The 17411-nt window shown below is 48.5% G+C and overlaps 1 protein-coding gene across 5 annotated transcripts in view; it reads right to left on the bottom strand.

Annotated features, from left to right (window-relative positions):
• Positions 1–17411, bottom strand: part of ARNT (aryl hydrocarbon receptor nuclear translocator) — a 46107-nt gene that overhangs the window by 24382 nt on the left and 4314 nt on the right. For 4 of the 5 annotated variants that reach the window (XR_004537216.1, XM_033923810.1, XM_033923809.1 and 1 more), the window contains exons 2-5: positions 11044–11155; positions 10795–10842; positions 9114–9158; positions 1262–1306 (exon numbers count right to left, since the gene is read on the bottom strand). Coding sequence is in view for 4 of the 5 variants with exons in the window: in XM_033923810.1 (XP_033779701.1) it covers positions 1262–1306; positions 9114–9158; positions 10795–10842; positions 11044–11155 (250 nt within the window). In the remaining variant the exon portion in view is untranslated. The remainder of the gene's footprint in view (positions 1–1261; positions 1307–9113; positions 9159–10794; positions 10843–11043; positions 11156–17411) is intronic. The other variant, XM_033923812.1, reaches the window with a different exon arrangement.

The raw sequence follows: 17411 nt of genomic DNA, 5'->3' as shown, positions 1-17411 counted from the left end.
AAAAAGGTCAGTTCTGCTCAGCACATTCAGAATCCTTACGAGATGAGCAGGGCGATATCTTTAGACATTCAACACGAAGAAAAGTTCCATTACACATACAAATATTTACATGAATAGGGATGGAAGAGTGGTAGATCCTGATTGATTTTTCAGAGGTTTGCGTTTGTGAGGAGCTAGCTAAATTAAAGGTAGACAAAGTGATGGGGCCGGAAGGTGTACCTCCGAGGGTGCTGAAGGAACTTAGGGAAGTTCTGGAAGTTCCGCTGACTGACCTTTTCAATGAGTCTGTAGAGTCAGGAGTGGTATCGGAGTTCTGGAGAAGGGCGGATGTGGTCCCTCTACACAAAAGTGGAAGGAAGAAGTAGGGAATTACAGGCCAGTAAGTCTGACTTCTGTGGTAAGCAAAAAAATCTGTCCCCATCCCCGTGAGCTCAGACCTGTCCCCACCCCCACAAACAGTCTGATCCCAACCATATAAGCCTTGAATAGTTATGATTTTATATTGAACTTATTTTATTAAAGTTAATGTGGGATCATGCCAAAAGGTGCGATGACAAAGGTTGAAAATGTAAAAAGACAGATCAGTTGACAAAGTGATCGATCGGCCCAAGGAAACTGACACAAGTTGTGTATTCACCGTTAGTGGTTGCGAGTTTTATGCACCTTGAAGCTGTTAACTGACAGGAACACAAATTCCATCACCAAGGATTATTGGAGGCGACTAAAAGGTAGCCGAATCTGAGAGAGAAGTCAGTGAGAAACAAAAACTCACCCAACTAAACCGTGGCTTGCTGTAATGTAGTCTCGAGGCCAGCCTGAGAATAATCTATTACTGTGTTTACTTTCACTTGAAAGCCTACAGCAAACCACATCGTAGGCACGAAACCCACAGTCTGCCATGAGCTGATTAAGAATAACTAGAAAGCTGACAGCCAGAAAACAAGTGTTTGCTAACATATCAGCCAAATTGAGTCTACAGGTGTGACTCTTTGAAGCCTGGTGGTCATCTTATGGACTATAAAGTGGAGCGTGATAGCAGGTCAGGCCACATCAGCTACCAGATTTCTACAGCTTTGATCTCAGAACTGAACATCTAAGAGGTAAAACTGGATCAAGACAGAGGGCTAAGGAGGTCCTGGGTGTTAGCAGTACAGGAAAACTTTAAATTCCAGAAATGCAGCGGGTGACAAAGTAGAGCAGCTACAGAGGACTGAAAGAGACAAAAAAAGGCAAAGCCATGCGTTCATCTTCATTCTCCTACCTGGCAAGTCTTTCCTTATCCGCTGAGCTCTGCTCATCATCCGACCTAGAAGTAAAAATAATGAACTAAGCTAAAAAAAAAAATTCTCTAGAAGAGATTTTTTGGGAAATCCCAGCCTTGTTTTCACTACTCTATAGAGGTACAAAAAGAGCAGGTAAGAGCAAACAGAAAGCGTATTAGCGCCGAGGTGGATCCTGCAGGACTTCAAAGCAACATGTCACAATCTGTGTTGATTAGCTCTTAGGTGATATGTGGCATGGAAAGTTAGGAAGCAAGAAGCAGAGTGCACACAGAGCACAAGGGATAGCTTCTGAAAGTGTGAAAGAAGATCTCTTTAAGATGCCACGAAAGAGAGACAAGAAAACCAAAAGAACAGAGACTGCCACTTTCTTAAAGAGACTCGGTAGCTTTGGAAGTGCCTCCATATCACATATATAAAGATCCCACCTAGAAAGGACAGTCTGAGATCTGCAGAAGCCTCACTTTATATGTCCGCGGTGCAAAAAAATGTAAAGCAGAAGTCATAAATGCCTGGAGGGGGGGGGGAGAATTGGGATTCAGAAACAAGGAAGTGGCTTTCCAATAGATTTCCTGCACGTCATGCTATCAGATAAGCTTCTACTGGATGTGCCTTCCTTTCAATATATTAGATTGGATGACCAGTTGAGCGCATTTTAATGTTTCAAGTGCAAGTTTGTGGAATTCTATTCCACAGGAGTTATGATGCATGGGGAATTTTCTCCAGTTCCAAAATTGCTGAAAACCTTTCGATTTTCTGAAGCTTTTTAATGGTAGACAAAATCAACCATCTATACACTGATTTTGAATGTTAAGAATTAATTGGATGAAAATATTTGATCATCATTATTGTATTTGGCTCATTGGGTGTGTTTTATTATCTGTGGGCTAGAAATAAGCTGGTCAAGCATGCATCCTAAGTGTATATCCCTAGAGCCCTGTGCCAGGATATGCTGCACCTGGAGGCCACACACCCAGCCTCCTCACAGGACAGCTACACAAGCAGCCAAGATGCTTCACTTCAGCAAGCTTTAGATGAGAATTAAGATGGAATACAATAGTCACCAGCGATCCCAGCGCATGAGATCCCTCTCAACAATATCCCGAGTCCAAAAACTTGAGATCTGGAATCTATTTCCTTGGGAACGGACACTGCCTTTCACGAAATACGATTACAGCGGACCGTTCTCGATAATCTTTGTATCTACTGTTACTGCAGATTGCTCACTCGTAGGCCATAAAAGTTCAGAGAAACAGAAAAGTAGCAAAGCATGCAACATCTAGGGAATTTCCTCAATAAAACTTTTTTTTTTAGGAGTGTCCGTCATTTAACAAGAGTGGTGTGGTAGCTTCCTTGGCTCAGGAGCATGAAGGAGAGTCACTGGAAATGCTTCAAGACCTAAGGATGTATCAAAAGAAGCTTCGTCAGCCGTAAACCTGAAGTCATAATGCCACTGTACAGAGCCATGGTGAGACCTCATCTGGAGTACTGTGTGCAATTCTGGAGGCCACATTACCGTAAAGATGTACTTCGAGCTGAGTCAGTCCAGCGAATGGCCACTAGGGTCTCTCATACGAGGAAAGACTGGGCAAGCTGCAGCTCTACTCTCTAGAGGAGCGCAGGGAGAGGGGTGACATGATGGAGACATTTAAGTACGTCACAGGTCATGTCGAGGTGGAAAACGACATATTCTTTCCTAAGGGACCTTCAGTCACAAGGGGGCACCCGCTCAAACTCAGAGGAGGGAGATTTGGTGGTGACACCAGGAAGTATTTCTTTACAGAAAGGGTGGTGAATCACTGGAACAAACTACCGGTGCAAGTGATCAAGGCCACTAGCGTGCTCGACTTTAAGAATAAGGTAAAATTATGGTCATACCTGTTAATTTTCTTTCCTTTAGAAGCAGCAGATGAATCCAGACTAGTGGGTATAGCTCACATCGACCAGCAGGTGGAGATAGAGAACTGATTAACCGTTGGCCTTAAAGCCTGGTGTTCTTTCTGTTGATTCAGTTATGCACTTTGCCCAAGCATCCCGAAGGAGAATGAGCAGCCACAAACTCCATTCCAGTAACAAACGTGCCCTTCTCATTTGAATCCCATTGATATTTTCTCGTTTTTCGTATCTTGCGTTTTTTTTTTTTTGTTTTTTTTTTTTTTCAGTCATGAAATCATACACTTACCAACCATAGCCCCGGCTAACCTAATGACCTAAATACCCTACACACAGTCCGTGCCCATGGGGAGGGGCTCTGGATTCATCTGCTGCTTCTAAAGGAAAGAAAATTAACAGGTATGACCATAATTTTACCTTCCATAGCAAAGCAGCAGATGAATCCAGACTAGTGGGATGTAGCAAAGCAAACTCAAACTGGGTGGGACGCCAATGCCGCCTCTGCCAGCACTGCCGCGCCAAAACTCGCCTCTGAACGGGCTGCTACATCTAACCGATAATGCTTTGAAAAAGTATTCCCTGACGACCAAGTGGCCGCCCGGCAAATCTCCTCTAATGACATCCCCCCGGACTCCGCCCAAGATGTAGCTAAAGCCCGAGTGGAATGAGCCTGCAGGTGCTCCGGAACCTTCTTCCCTGATAACACATAAGCCGAAGCAATAGCTTCCTTGACCCAACGCGCAATGGACGCTTTAGACGCCGCCATCCCTTTGTTTTTACCCGCGAACGCGACAAAGAGATGGTCCGACCGGCGAAAAGCATTCGTCACCTCCAAATAATGGAGAAGCATACGGCGGACATCCAGAAGCCGTACCGACAAAAAACGCTTCCCCCAATCCTCCTTCCTGAAGGATGGCAGAAACAGACTCTGGTTCACATGAAAGGACGAAACAACCTTAGGCAGGAAGGACGGCACCGTACGCACCGTCACCCCAGTCTCCGAGAAACGCAAAAAGGGTTCCCTGCACGAAAGCGCTTGCAACTCCGAGACTCGCCTTGCTGAAGCCATGGCCACCAAAAAAACTGTTTTCAGTGTGACATCTTTCAACGTGGCCGCTGATAGGGGCTCAAAAGGTGCCCCCTGCAACTTCCCAAGGACGAGTTTCAGATCCCACGCTGGACAAATACGCTTTACCGGCGGGCGGATATGGTTCACCCCCTTGAGGAAACGGACCACGTCCGGCTGCGACGCGAGAGCCGAGCGATCCACCCGGCCCCTGTAACAGGCAATGGCCGCCACCTGAACCTTTAAAGAGTTGTAGGCTAACCCTTTCTCCACGCCTTCCTGCAGGAAAGCAAGAATAGCCGGCAGAGAAGCCTTAAAGGGCGCCACTCCCTGGTGACCGCACCATGCCTCAAAAATCTTCCAGACTCTCGCATAGGAGGCTGACGTCGAAAGTTTCTTGGCTTTAAGCAGAGTGGCGATCACCCTCTCTGAATAGCCCTTCTTTTTTAGCCTCGACCGCTCAATAGCCAGGCCGTAAGACCAAAGCGGGCCGGATCTTCTATCCATATGGGCCCCTGAGACAATAAGTCCGGCGTTACCTGGAACGTCACCCGCTCGCCTACCGCAAGCTGAATCAGATCTGCGTACCACGGCCGACGTGGCCAATCCGGAGCCACCAGGATGACTCTGCCGCGAAAGCGAGAGATGCGCTGTAACACTCGCCCTATCATGGGCCACGGCGGGAATACATACAGAAGGGAATTCGGAGGCCATGGGAGAGCTAACGCGTCTACCCCTTCCGAACCCTCTGTCTTGCGTCTGCTGAAGAACCGAGGCACCTTCGCATTGCGGGACGAGGCCATCAGATCCATCTCCGGCAAGCCCCACCGACGGACTAGCTGGCTGAACGCTCGAGGAGACAACTCCCACTCTCCCGGATCCAGAAGATTTCTGCTGAGAAAGTCCGCTTGCACGTTTTCGTGACCTGCAATGAAAGCCGCCGACAGAAGCGGCACATGCCTCTCCGCCCATCGAAACAACTTTCTTGCCTCTTCTGCTAACTGCGGACTCCGGGTGCCCCCTTGGCGATTGACATAGGCGACCGCCGTGACATTGTCCGAAAAGACTCTGGTCGGCTTGTCCTGAAGTAGTGACTGAAAAGCTAGCAGCGCCAGCCTGACCGCCTTTAACTCCAACAAATTGATGGGCCACTGGGCCTCCTGGACGGACCACCTCCCCTGCACTGACGCCTGCAGGCATTGGGCCCCCCAACCCTGCAGACTGGCATCCGTGGTGACCACCATCCAGTCCGGCGTGGCCAACGGCATGCCCTTCCACAGATGCAACTCGTGGAGCCACCACTGCATGCTGTGAGCTGCTCGACGACTCCATGGGAGACGCACATTGTAGTTCAGAGAAGCTGGCGACCAGCGGGAGAGCAGAGACTGTTGCAAGGGCCTCATGTGGTGCCGCGCCCAGGGGACTACCTCCAGAGTCGCCACCATGGAACCCAGCACCTGTACATAATCCCACGCTCGCGGTCTGGCCGTCCCGAGAAGAAGGCGAATTTGAGCCTGTAATTTCTCCCCCCGGTCTCGGGGTAGAAACACCTTCCCCAGAGCCGTGTCGAACTGCACCCCCAGATGCACCAACGACTGCGAAGGGGACAGAAAACTTTTGGGAAAGTTGACAATCCACCCCAACGACTGTAGGAGAGAAATCACTCGCTGAGTAACCGCCGCACTCTCCTGTCTGGACGAGGCGCGGATTAACCAGTCGTCTAGGTAAGGGTGTACCCGAATCCCTTCCCTGCGGAGGAAGGCGGCTACCACCACCATGACCTTGGAAAAGGTGCGGGGTGCCGTTGCCAAGCCAAAGGGCATTGCCCGAAACTGATAATGCTGGCCCAGAATCGCAAACCGCAGATACCGCTGATGCGGAGGCCAGATTGGAATGTGGAGGTATGCCTCCTTGAGGTCGAGGGACGTGAGGAACTCTCCCGGTCGCACAGCCGCAATAACCGAGCGCACTGTCTCCATCCGGAAATGGCGAATACTGAGACATCTGTTGACTCTTTTGAGATCCAGCACCGGCCTGAAGGACCCCCCCTTCTTTGGCACAATGAAGTAAAGGGAATATATACCGGTGCCCACCTCTTCCGGGGGCACCGGCACCACTGCCCCTAGCTCGAGCAGCCCCTGCAGAGTCAACCGGACCGCGGCTCCCTTGGCCGCCCCATTGCACGGGGACACCAAGAAAGAATCTACGACGGGCGAGGCGAACTCTAACTTGTACCCTTCTTGGACAATGTCCAACACCCACTGATCTGACGTGATCGTGGCCCACTCCGCCCGGAACTCCGAAAGCCGGCCCCCTAAGGGAAAGGCGGAGGGAGCCACGCCCCCGTCATTGTGGAGTGCGAGAGGCTGGGGTACGTGTGGACTGCCCCGACGAGGGTCTCGTCGTACGAAAGGACCCCCTCTGCTGAAACCGTGGTTTCGAAGCAGAGGACGCAGCAGCAGCCGATCTGAAGAAAGGCTTACCAGACCTGGATCTCCGCACATCCCTGAAGCGCGGTCTCGCTGCTGAGGGCCTTACCGGGGGCCTAGCCCTATCCTCCGGTAAACGCTGAGTTTTGGTATCCCCAAAATCTTTCACCAGTTTATCTAACTCATCTCCAAACAAGAAACCTCCTTTAAACGGGAGCCGTACCAGCCGAAGCTTGGAAGCAGCATCGGCCGCCCAATGCCGTAGCCATAGGGATCTGCGCGATACCACTGAAAGAGACATCTGCTTTGCCGACGCCCTAACAATATCATATAAAGAGTCTGCCAAATAAGCCAAGCCGGACTCCAAATCTGCCAGCTCCGCATGGACAGGACCACCAGACTCCGTTAAATTATCTGACACCACTTGCGACCACTGCAGACAAGCTCGTGCCGCATAAGAACTGCATATGGCGGCCTGTAAGGTCAGTGCCGCGACCTCAAAGGACATCTTTAAGGAAGATTCAATCTTCCTATCCTGCGCATCCTTCAACGTCACTCCCCCCTCCACCGGTAAGGTAGTCCGTTTGGTTACCGCGGCCACCAAAGCATCCACCCGGGGCAATCTAAACTTATCCAGTTCAGCCGGGTCAACCGGATACAAAAGCCGCATGGCCTTTGCCACCCTTAAACTGGCTTCCGGCGTATCCCATTGCGCCGAGATCAGCTCCTGCATGGCTTCATGCACCGGAAAAGACTTCGGAGGTCTCCGTGTGCCCGCCATCAGGGGATTACCTGCTACGACCGTATCAGCCTGAGAAATATTCAGCCCCTGTAAAGCCTTTGATATCAAGGAAGACAATTCTTCCCTATGAAATAACCTAAGCGCGGCCGGGTCATCCCCTTCTTGACCCGGGGGATCCCCTGCATCCCAATCCAGGACCTCCCCCTCCTCCAACGAGTCTGGAAGAGACAAAGGGGATCTAGGCAGAGTATCCTCGGCCTCCACGGCCACGAGCCTGCGCTTCTTTGCGCTCAGCGCCCTTGCTGGCGACCCCACCGTGCCCTCAGCAGGTTTGCCTGTCTCCTCAGGCACCACCGCCGACGTTGAGGGCACCGGAAGGGACACCTTGATCACTGGCACCGGCGGGGCGGACTGCGCCCCCTGTAACAAAAATGCCCTGTGCCTCAACATTACAAATTCCGGCGAAAAAGAACCCCACTGAAGGGCCGCCGAAACGCCCTGCTCCGGGCCGGGGAGCGGGGCCGCGACTTCCGCCATTGCTCCCGCCTCCCCCACCGCCGCTGAACTTCCCCCTGCTCCGGAAGAGCCTCGCCGCTCTGACTCACCTTTGCGAGCCGGGGAAGTGTCCCGTGCCTCTGCGACCCGGGAAATCGCTATTTCACACGCCTGCAACAAAGCCCCTTCAGCCAGAGCCAGCTCACACTCGGCCGAGCAAAGGCCCGACGGTGTCCTGCGCGCTCCACAGCGCGAACACCTCTGACCGGCCTCCGCTGCCATGCCGCGTTTTCAGCGCGGCTGTTTTTTTTTTTTTTTTACACGCGGCAAACGCCGCCGACTCCCGACTCCGCCCCCAACCACCCCTACAGTCGGGAACGCGCTACTCAAGCCCCGAGGCAGGGAAAACACTCACCACTTTGGTCCCGCGCTCTCAGACGCCAGGATACAGCTGGTAAGTGTACTGAAGGCAAAATACAACGTCTGTAAAGCCCAGCACTAGACAGGAAGTCGACTGTTTTTTTTTTTTTTTTTTTTTTTACTGGAATGGAGACAGCAGACCCCTGCAGGACCAAGAACCCCTCAATCACACGGAGGGGAGGGTGGAGCAGGGACCTGGGAGGGCCCAGGTATAACTCCTAAAGCCGGCACCAATCAGCCAGGCACCCCTGTCCTACTGAAGAGACTGAGTCTCAACAGAGGCAGTCCAACCGAACACCAAAATCTCCGGTAGCAGCTAGAATCCAAGAGCTAGTGGGCTAGCTCAGTCCCTGCTGGGAGATAGAGCAAAACTGAATCAACAGAAAGAACACCAGGCTTTAAGGCCAACGGTTAATCAGTTCTCTATCTCCACCTGCTGGTCGATGTGAGCTATACCCACTAGTCTGGATTCATCTGCTGCTTTGCTATGGAAATGGGACATCCACGTGGGTCGAGCAGCACTCTGACTTAATGGGGTGGGACAGTAGAGTGGACAGACTTGATGGGCTATAGCCCTTTTCTGCCGTCATCTTTCTATGTTTCTAAGACACAAGCAAGTCTGTAGGTGTCCCTTGGTCAGTGAGAGAAAATCATTTAAAAAGGCACACCGGTTCAAGATCTGGTGGGCTTGGAGTGCAAGGTAGGCAGCTGTACTGGGAGCATGAGACAGACTGGAAGCTGATCGCGACAGCTGCTTTTGGGGCATCAGCCACACCAGAAATCTTTACCTGGCAAATCTCTCCTTATCGTTGGGCAGTTGGTCGTCTTCACACCTGGAGTAGAAGAAACGACAAAAAAGCAAACAGAAAATACCATGAAATCATAAAGAAAACTGGCCACTACCGATAAAGCTGGATCACTCCCCCTCCTCCCCAATGTACAGTGACTAGGACTGTGTGGGTAAATGTAGCCCAGGAACAAATTGGTCCCGATGCTACTGAATGACGCCAGCTAGCTAAAATTACAGCCTAGGAAATCCTCAAGACATCCTTAAAAGCTGAGAATGCATTAAAGCTGAGAATGCATTTTTCCCAGACTCTTAAAAAAAATAAAGTGGGTAAGAGACAGATTAAGAACAGAGATTGGTAATCACGGAAAAATTTGTGCTGGATTGATAGAGGTCATTCCTGCACTGGCCAATTCAAATCCTGTGTTCCGTCAAGGGAAACCAGTACATTTTCCTTTGGTACAAATATTAACTTGAAACTAATGCTGTGAACACTTACTGAACGAAAGAAAGAAATGTAACCCTCCCTTTTTGTCTTATGTGGTATTTATTTAATTCATTTGTTTCCTATCCCTTCCTCCCCAAAGGTTAACATGAATAATAAAGAGATTATGTGCTTACCCTGGTAAGCTCTTTTCCAGTGGATAAGTGAGACATTCTAGATAGATGGATTATATCCCCATAGCCACATGCTGCAGAAGGAATCCACTCTGGATTTTTCACTCTGCCTCTGCTGTACTTCACTGGGTTCTCTAGCTCCAACTACAGTAAGTACCCAAGCACCAAGAGTCACCCAGTACATGTGAAATAGAGGCATCTGCAGCAACAGGCTTAAACAAACTGTTCTGCTCAAGAAGTAACTCGACAGTAACATATATACAAATTCTTCCCTGCCCTGAACTCCAGAGAAAACTATGCAGGTTGGCTAACGGGCCCCCAGGGGGATCGGCCTGTCAGCTACAGACCAAAGTCTGTGTGTTCTCAAGCAGGCAGATCTGTGAAATCGCTCCAAACAGCAGAATTCCTGAAAAAGGGACAAAATTACACTGAATAAAATAATAACATGGGGAGAACAGAACAAACACTCCCGCTTGGATCCTTTTCAGGCTGTTATGCGGTATATAAAGTTTTTAATAAACATAAGCCATGCGTGCGGAAGGAAGAACTGCAGGTGGAGCTAGAGAACCCAGTGAAGTACAGCTGAGGCAGAGTGAAAAATCCGGGATGGATTCTTTCTGCAGCATGCGGCTATAGGGATATAACCCGTCTGCCTAGAATGTCTCACCTATTGCACTGGAAATACAGTTAACAGGTTACAATTTGCCATAGCTACAGTACAAGTTTTTTTTCCGGTACAAGTTGTTATCCTAACTTGACACATACTGGGGATCTAATAGCAATATTCATAATATACAGTTTACAGGTTAAATATGTCATAGTTACAGTGCAAGATTTTTCAATACAAGTTTTTATCCTAACACAACACATACCAAGGATCCTGTATCAACAGACATTTCTTTGTAATCTATCGCTCGTGGGCGAGGGAGTTGGGTGAACAGGTGTGTTTTTATTGCTTTCCTAAAGTTGAGGAGTCCTTTAAGGGATCTAATCTGTGGGGGCAATCGATTCCAGTGGCTCGGTATGAAGTGGGAGTAGAACGTGCTTCACGTGCAGTAACTTACCGCAGAAATTTACTATTCCCCTCATCATCGTCATCGTCAAAGTCAAGCCTGTGAATTGAAAGAGATCCCAAGTAAATGAACCGATACCACCGAGTGTCCAGGCTAAAATTGACATACCAATTTTGCACCAAAGGAAGCAACACGCCAGTCTAAATAACACCCTTAATGCTCAGATCATAACCTGGAAAATCCTCTACAATTCTCCGCATGGAGCCTAAAAGTCCTATGTATATGCTGAGCTGGACTTACTCTGGCCGCCTCTTGTTTGGTCTCTGGATCAGGGTTCCTCCAGCCTGCCCACCAGCTCCAGGATTCCCAGAGGCAACTGCAGTGCCCAGCGACGGAATATCCGATGCCATTTCTACAAAGAAAAACAACCATAATTCCCTTGTGTTCCTCCAAGAGATGCAAGCATTAACTGTCAACACGTTTTTGAGTGTCAAGGCCCCGATAAGATTTAACGGTCAATTTAGAAACAGCTCTTGAGGAGGGGAGAGAATAAAAGGTGTTACAAAAGGTCAATACAATAAGTGTTTTAATAATAATAATAACTTTATTTTTCTATACTGTCAACACCCAAAGAGTTCTAGGTGGTTCGCAAAGTAAGAGGACTGAACAATTCGGTGATGAAACAGAACATATAAGAAGCCACAGTACAATATTCCTCTGCTCTTACATAAGAATTGGCGCTGCTGGGTCAGACCAGTGGTCCATCATGCCCAGCAGTCCGCTCCCGCGGCGGCCCCTAGGTCAAAGACCATTGCCCTGAGACCAGCCCTACCTGCGTACGTCCCACTTAGCCAAGGAACACAGAGTCCCCTAAATGAATATCACTGGAACGTGGGGAACTTACCTACCACATAACAGCATTCTGTTCTGCAATTAATACCACTTGCTCCTTCCCACTTCCCAATACCTTCCCGATTCCCCAAAGCAACCTCATCTACTTTATCTCCTCTAGAAATTACCAGATATCTTCCCTGCAAAACGTTTCTTGTAATTCTTTTGTAATCCGCCTTGAACCGCAAGGCAATGGCAGAATAGAAATCTCTAATGTAATGTAATTCATAAACAGGTAACACGAAAAACAGACAAGAGAATGGCAACAACACGGAACCAGCCTGTTGTGTGGAAAGAGCACTGAACTGGAACAAAGCCAGCGGCAAAGATATGTAGTCACATATACAGAACGATTCCCCACAGGGCCCGTCTGCTGGTTGGAAGATACTCGGGCCTGAAAGGATAAACAACCAAGGCAGAAAAATGTGGGTGATACAGAGAAGCAGAGTAGATAGAGGGTGGGCCGTATTGACTCCATCGGGAATTAACAGAAAGATTACCAAAGGTAAGAACCTAATCTTCCATTCCGGAGTCACAATGATAGGTGACGTACCAAAGCAATGGCAACATCTAGGGTGGGACGGAAGAGCCTGCCTGCGACACCGAGGCCCCAAAGGCGGGCGTCAGACCGAGCCGTCACATCCACTCTGGAGACTCTTGCGAAGGTATGAAGAGAAAAAGAAGCAGAGCAGATCAGAAGCGCTTCTGCACAGTTCGCTCGCAGAAATAAAAACTGTAGGGGGCTCTGAAATTGGATGTTAGCTACAAGGACTAGGGGACAAGCCATGAAGCAGACTGCAAAATAAGGGCAAACTGGAGAAAGGATTTTTGATAACCACAAGACCAAGTCAAGCTATCTAGCGTAGCAGGGTTTAGAAGTAGGGGTCTCAAAGTCCCTCCTTGAAGACCATTATTAACACAGCACATAAGTGCCTTACGATTGGTTACTGTAGCCAGTGCTTCATGGACTTATCTAATCTAATCTTCGATTTATATACCGAGTCATTTCCCAACAGAGCTCGACTCGGTTCACATATAATTAACACTAGCATACGGAGAAAGCGGAGCATGAGAGAAGGGCTATAATATTATAATTTCGTTGATCCTGTAGTTAAACCAGGGGTCTCAAAGTCCCTCCTTGAGGGCTGCAATCCAGTCGGGTTTTCAGGATTTCCCCAATGAATATGCATGAGATCTATGTGCACGCACTGCTTTCAATGCATATTCATTGGGGAAATCCCGAAAACCCGACTGGATTGCGGCCCTCAAGGAGGGACTTTGAGATCCCTGGTTTAGAGGCTTAGATTAAGGTCTCGGGGAGGAGAAAGATTACCATTACCATTTTTATCCAGGCAGAGAAAAGTGGAAAGCCACCGCTTAGCCCTGTGAGAAACAAGGAACGGAATTACACTTCAAGATGTGGGGTGCTTGCCACTAACTGAGCATTAGTGACACTTATGTACAGTATTTTCCTTTAAAATAAGAGAAAAATTTAATTTTAGGGGCTCTTGGACATAGAAACATGACAGCGCCCATCCAGTCTGCCCATCCGCAGTAACCATTATCTCTTTCTCTCTCCGAGAGATCCCACATGCCTATCCCAGATAGAAACAGAGAAACATGACGGCAGATAAAGGCCAAATGGCCCATCCAGTCTGCCCATCCGCAGTAATCATTATCTCTTTCCCTCTCCGAGAGATCCCACGTGCCTATCCCAGATAGAAACAGAGAAACATGATGGCAGATAAAGGCCAAATGGCCCATCCAGTCTGCCCATCCGCAGAGGAGGAGTGTGTGGTGCAGTGGTTGAAGCTACAGCCTCAGCACCCTGGAGTTGTGGGTTCAAACCCCACGCTGCTCCTTGTGACCCTGGGCAAGTCACTTAATCCTCCATAGCCCCAGGTACGTTAGATAGATTGTGAGCCCACCGGGACAGACAGGGGAAAAATGCTTGAGTACCTGATTGTAGAACCGCTTAGATTATCTCTTTCCGAGAGATCCCACGTGCCTATCCCAGGCCCTCTTGAATTCAGACACAGTCTCCATCTCCACCACCCCTTCCGAAAGACTGTTCTACGCATCTATCACCCTTTCTGTAAAAAAGTATTTCCTTAGCTTACTCCGGAGCCTATCGCCTCTTAACTTCATCCTATGCCCTCTCCTTTCAGAGTTTCCTTTCAAATGAAAGAAACTCGACTCGTGCGCATTTACATTACATAGGAATTTAAACGTCTCCATCATATCCCCCCTCTCCCGCCTCTCCTCCAAAGTATACAGATTGAGTCTGTCCCCACATGCCTCATCACAAAGACCACACACACCGAAATAATGAGCTCACAAGAAAAATCCACTGCCTCTTGCGCACTTCTTGCCCTCGGACAAAACTTTTCCTTGTTGTGATTGCAACACGCACACACAATGAGATGAAACGCGGTATAAACATGAAAACAGGCAGTAGCCACAGAGAGGCCCCTGGAACAGGGAAATGAAGATTATCACCGCTCACACCCGAGAAATAAGCATTGACTTCATAAAGCCTTCCCCGATGAAGAGAGTACGGCGTTGCACTCGTGTAGAACATTTACCAGATCATTGCGTGCCATTTTTAATTATGCGAACAGAGAAATATCCCCAGATTTCATTGTTTTCCCCTTTGTCATTAACAAGCTGCAATGCTTGAGCAACAGGGCACTGCCCCGAAAGGAAGAACATGTCATAAACAAAACGAGAAACTAAAAGAAACAAACCTAAGACCTCCACACCCTAAACAAGACTAAAAAGGAGCCGCCACATTCTCCCTCCCATCCCCAAATACACCATCGTAACACAGAAGGTTCTATCATAAGTGCAATACCATTCCACGGAGAAAGCTAAATATATGCAGATTTTATGCATGGAAAAACTTGCAAATTAGTGGGGTGGGAGGGTGGGAAAGTGTGCCACAAAAGTTTTGCTTTAAAGCAAAAGTGAGCGCGGCAGAACTGGTGTTTTGTTTTCTGCAAAGAAATACAAGCTTCGCAAAAATTTATGGGCAGGAAATGTTCGCGAGGCTAATAACTAGGCGCAGAACATGCCCTGAAGTATTTATTTAATTATTTAATTAGGATTTATTTAACGTAACGTTTTGGGCTCCTTTTAACGAAGCCGCGTTAGCGGTTTTAGTGCACGCAGCTTTCTAGCGCGCGCTAAACCCACGCTACGCGGCTAGAACTAATGCCAGCTCAATGCTGGCGTTAGCGTCTAGCGCGGCCGGTGGTTTAGCGGGCGCTATTACACGCATTAAACCGCTAATGCGGCTTCGTAAAAGGAGCCCATGATTTGTATACCACAATAGACCACGAGGTTCGATGCAATTAACAAAAATTATCGAAGGACTGTACATGGGTGGTTGGGGTACAAATGCAGTCAGCAGAATACACTTCCCCCTCCGCATTCGCGGTTTCGACACTCGCGGTTTCACATATTCGCGATTCTTTTTTGGGGGGGATGGAAAAACCCCATAGTTCCCACCTCTCTCCAGCCTTCCTCCCGGCATCCCAGCCTTACCTGGTGGTCTAGCAGGCTTTTGGGGCAGGAGCGATCTTCCTATGCTCCTGCCCCGTGTAGATCGCCAATAGGAAATAGCTGCCATGAGCTCCCGTCGTTTCGAGAGACTACGGGAACTCACGGCTGTCATTTCCTATTGGCGATCTATAAGGGACAGGAGCGTAGGAAGATCACTCCTGCCCTGAAAGCCTGTTAGACCACCAGGTAAGGCCGGGGTGCCGGGGGAAAGGAGGGAGGGAGGCGGGGGTGGGTCGGAGCCGGATGAGAAGATATTCGTGGTTTTTCTCAATTTGCAGTCCAGCTCTGCCCCTATCCCCTGCGAATACCAAGGGAGAAATGTACAAGTAAAATCAGCACAACAGATGCTGATCACCGAGATAGTGCCTTTTTAAAGGGAATTCACTCAAGGCAGTGTACAAGTTTTAACGAAAAAACGCGTGCAAGATCGTTACCGCACATCTGCCTTTGAAACTTACAAGAGCTTTCTGCTGGTTGCCAAAGCCGACAAACTGGCAGTTAAATCTGGAAAGCCAGCACAAGTTTCTCTCCACTAGCCTTTCAATGCTGCCCTGGATGTCATGAAAAAGTTCTTGCATTTTGCATGTGTCACAAGCCACCGTTTCCTCTTCTGCATTGCATGCATACTTACGGCAAATGTGTTTGTTACTGTACATTTTAATGGAGTGTGTGGCCATATCTTTTGCATGAGTTAACTGGCATACTCAATCCATCCTACATTTGGCACCCAATAACATGCATGTACACCCTGCAATGACTCCATGGATGAGCCCTGTGATAGTTTCCCGGATCTGCCCGAAGGTAAGATGAGAGAGGATGAGCAGAAGACAGAGAGCACTGGAGTCAGACTCGCTTATAGAGCGGCCACGATTTTCACTTAACAGGCCTCAGCTCAGTAAAAACCTGGGTAATTTCACGTCAACTGGTCCAATTTCAAGGAGGGTCCCCATTTGACATCTTCCAAGGATACAAAGTAGAGAATGGCACGGTGACAAAATTCATCACCGTTCCCGTCCCCACGGACAACCGCGGGAAATGGTCTTCATGTCATTCTTTAAGGAGAGAGGGAAGAATCAGAGTATGAATGGCCACAACCACTGACCTACAAGCTTTGCTTTGAAGAATGCTGGTGTAGAAGGACTGAGGCTGAAATAGACACTAGAAAATGACATGGGATTATTTCCCGCGGTTATCCGCGGGGACGGGAACGGTGATGAATTTTGTCACCGTGTCATTCTCTAATACAAAGGGGCCCAAAATAAAGGGGCCCCTAACTCTACATCAGTGGTCTTAAACCCGCGGCCCGCCAGGTCCTATTTTGAAGCCCTCGGTATGTTTATCATAATCCCAAAAGTAAAATAAAACCGTTTCTTGATCGTATGTCTCTTTAGCTATAAATGACAATATTATTATTAAGACTTAGCCAAAAGGAAAGATTTAGAAACTAAAGAGTTTTAGCTCATGCAAAATTGTCATTTCTTTAATAAGACATTAACTATTTTTTTCTGAGGCCCTCCAAGTACCGACAAATCCAAAATGTGGCCCTGCAAAGGGTTGGAGTTGGAGACCACTGCTCTAGAGCTAGTTGAGACCATGTCTCCAAACTTTTGCTATAACTCCATTAGACCTTAACCCAAACATCCCTATCCTCTCCCTACACTAATGTCCCCTCACTGCCCTGTCTCTCCCACCCTGCATACTCCCTTCGCTTGCACTGCACCACCCCCCCACCTCAACAATTTATTCTTTCTATAGCACTACCAAGCGCACATTGGACATGCAAGAGATGGTTCCTGCTCAGAAGAGCTTACAGTCTAATTATGACAGACACACAGAGGGGGCTGAACGCTGACAAGGGACTCTTAAGGGAATAACCACTGTGTGGACGAATACGTTTATTTAAGGTGCCAAACAAATTTCAGTTAAAATCGCACAACTATATAAATAGCAACAGGCATATCACGTCCTTTGTAATAAAACACCTAAGGCTTTGTTACAAAGGACACGATATGCCCCAATGCGGCCGGCATATCGCGTCCTTTGTAATAAAACACCTAAGGCATTGTTACAAAGGACACGATACACCCCAATGTGGCCGGCATATCGCGTCCTTTGCGATAAAACACCTAAGGCTTTGTTACAAAGGACACGATATGCCCCAATGTGGCTGGCATATCACGTCCTTTGTAATAAAATACCTATGGCTTTGTTAC

Source organism: Geotrypetes seraphini, chromosome 16, assembly GCF_902459505.1.
Source record: "Geotrypetes seraphini chromosome 16, aGeoSer1.1, whole genome shotgun sequence".
Classification (NCBI taxonomy): Eukaryota; Metazoa; Chordata; class Amphibia; order Gymnophiona; family Dermophiidae; genus Geotrypetes; species Geotrypetes seraphini.
The sequence above is the reverse complement of the archived record's forward strand: the minus strand, read 5'-3'. Positions and strand labels throughout refer to the sequence as shown.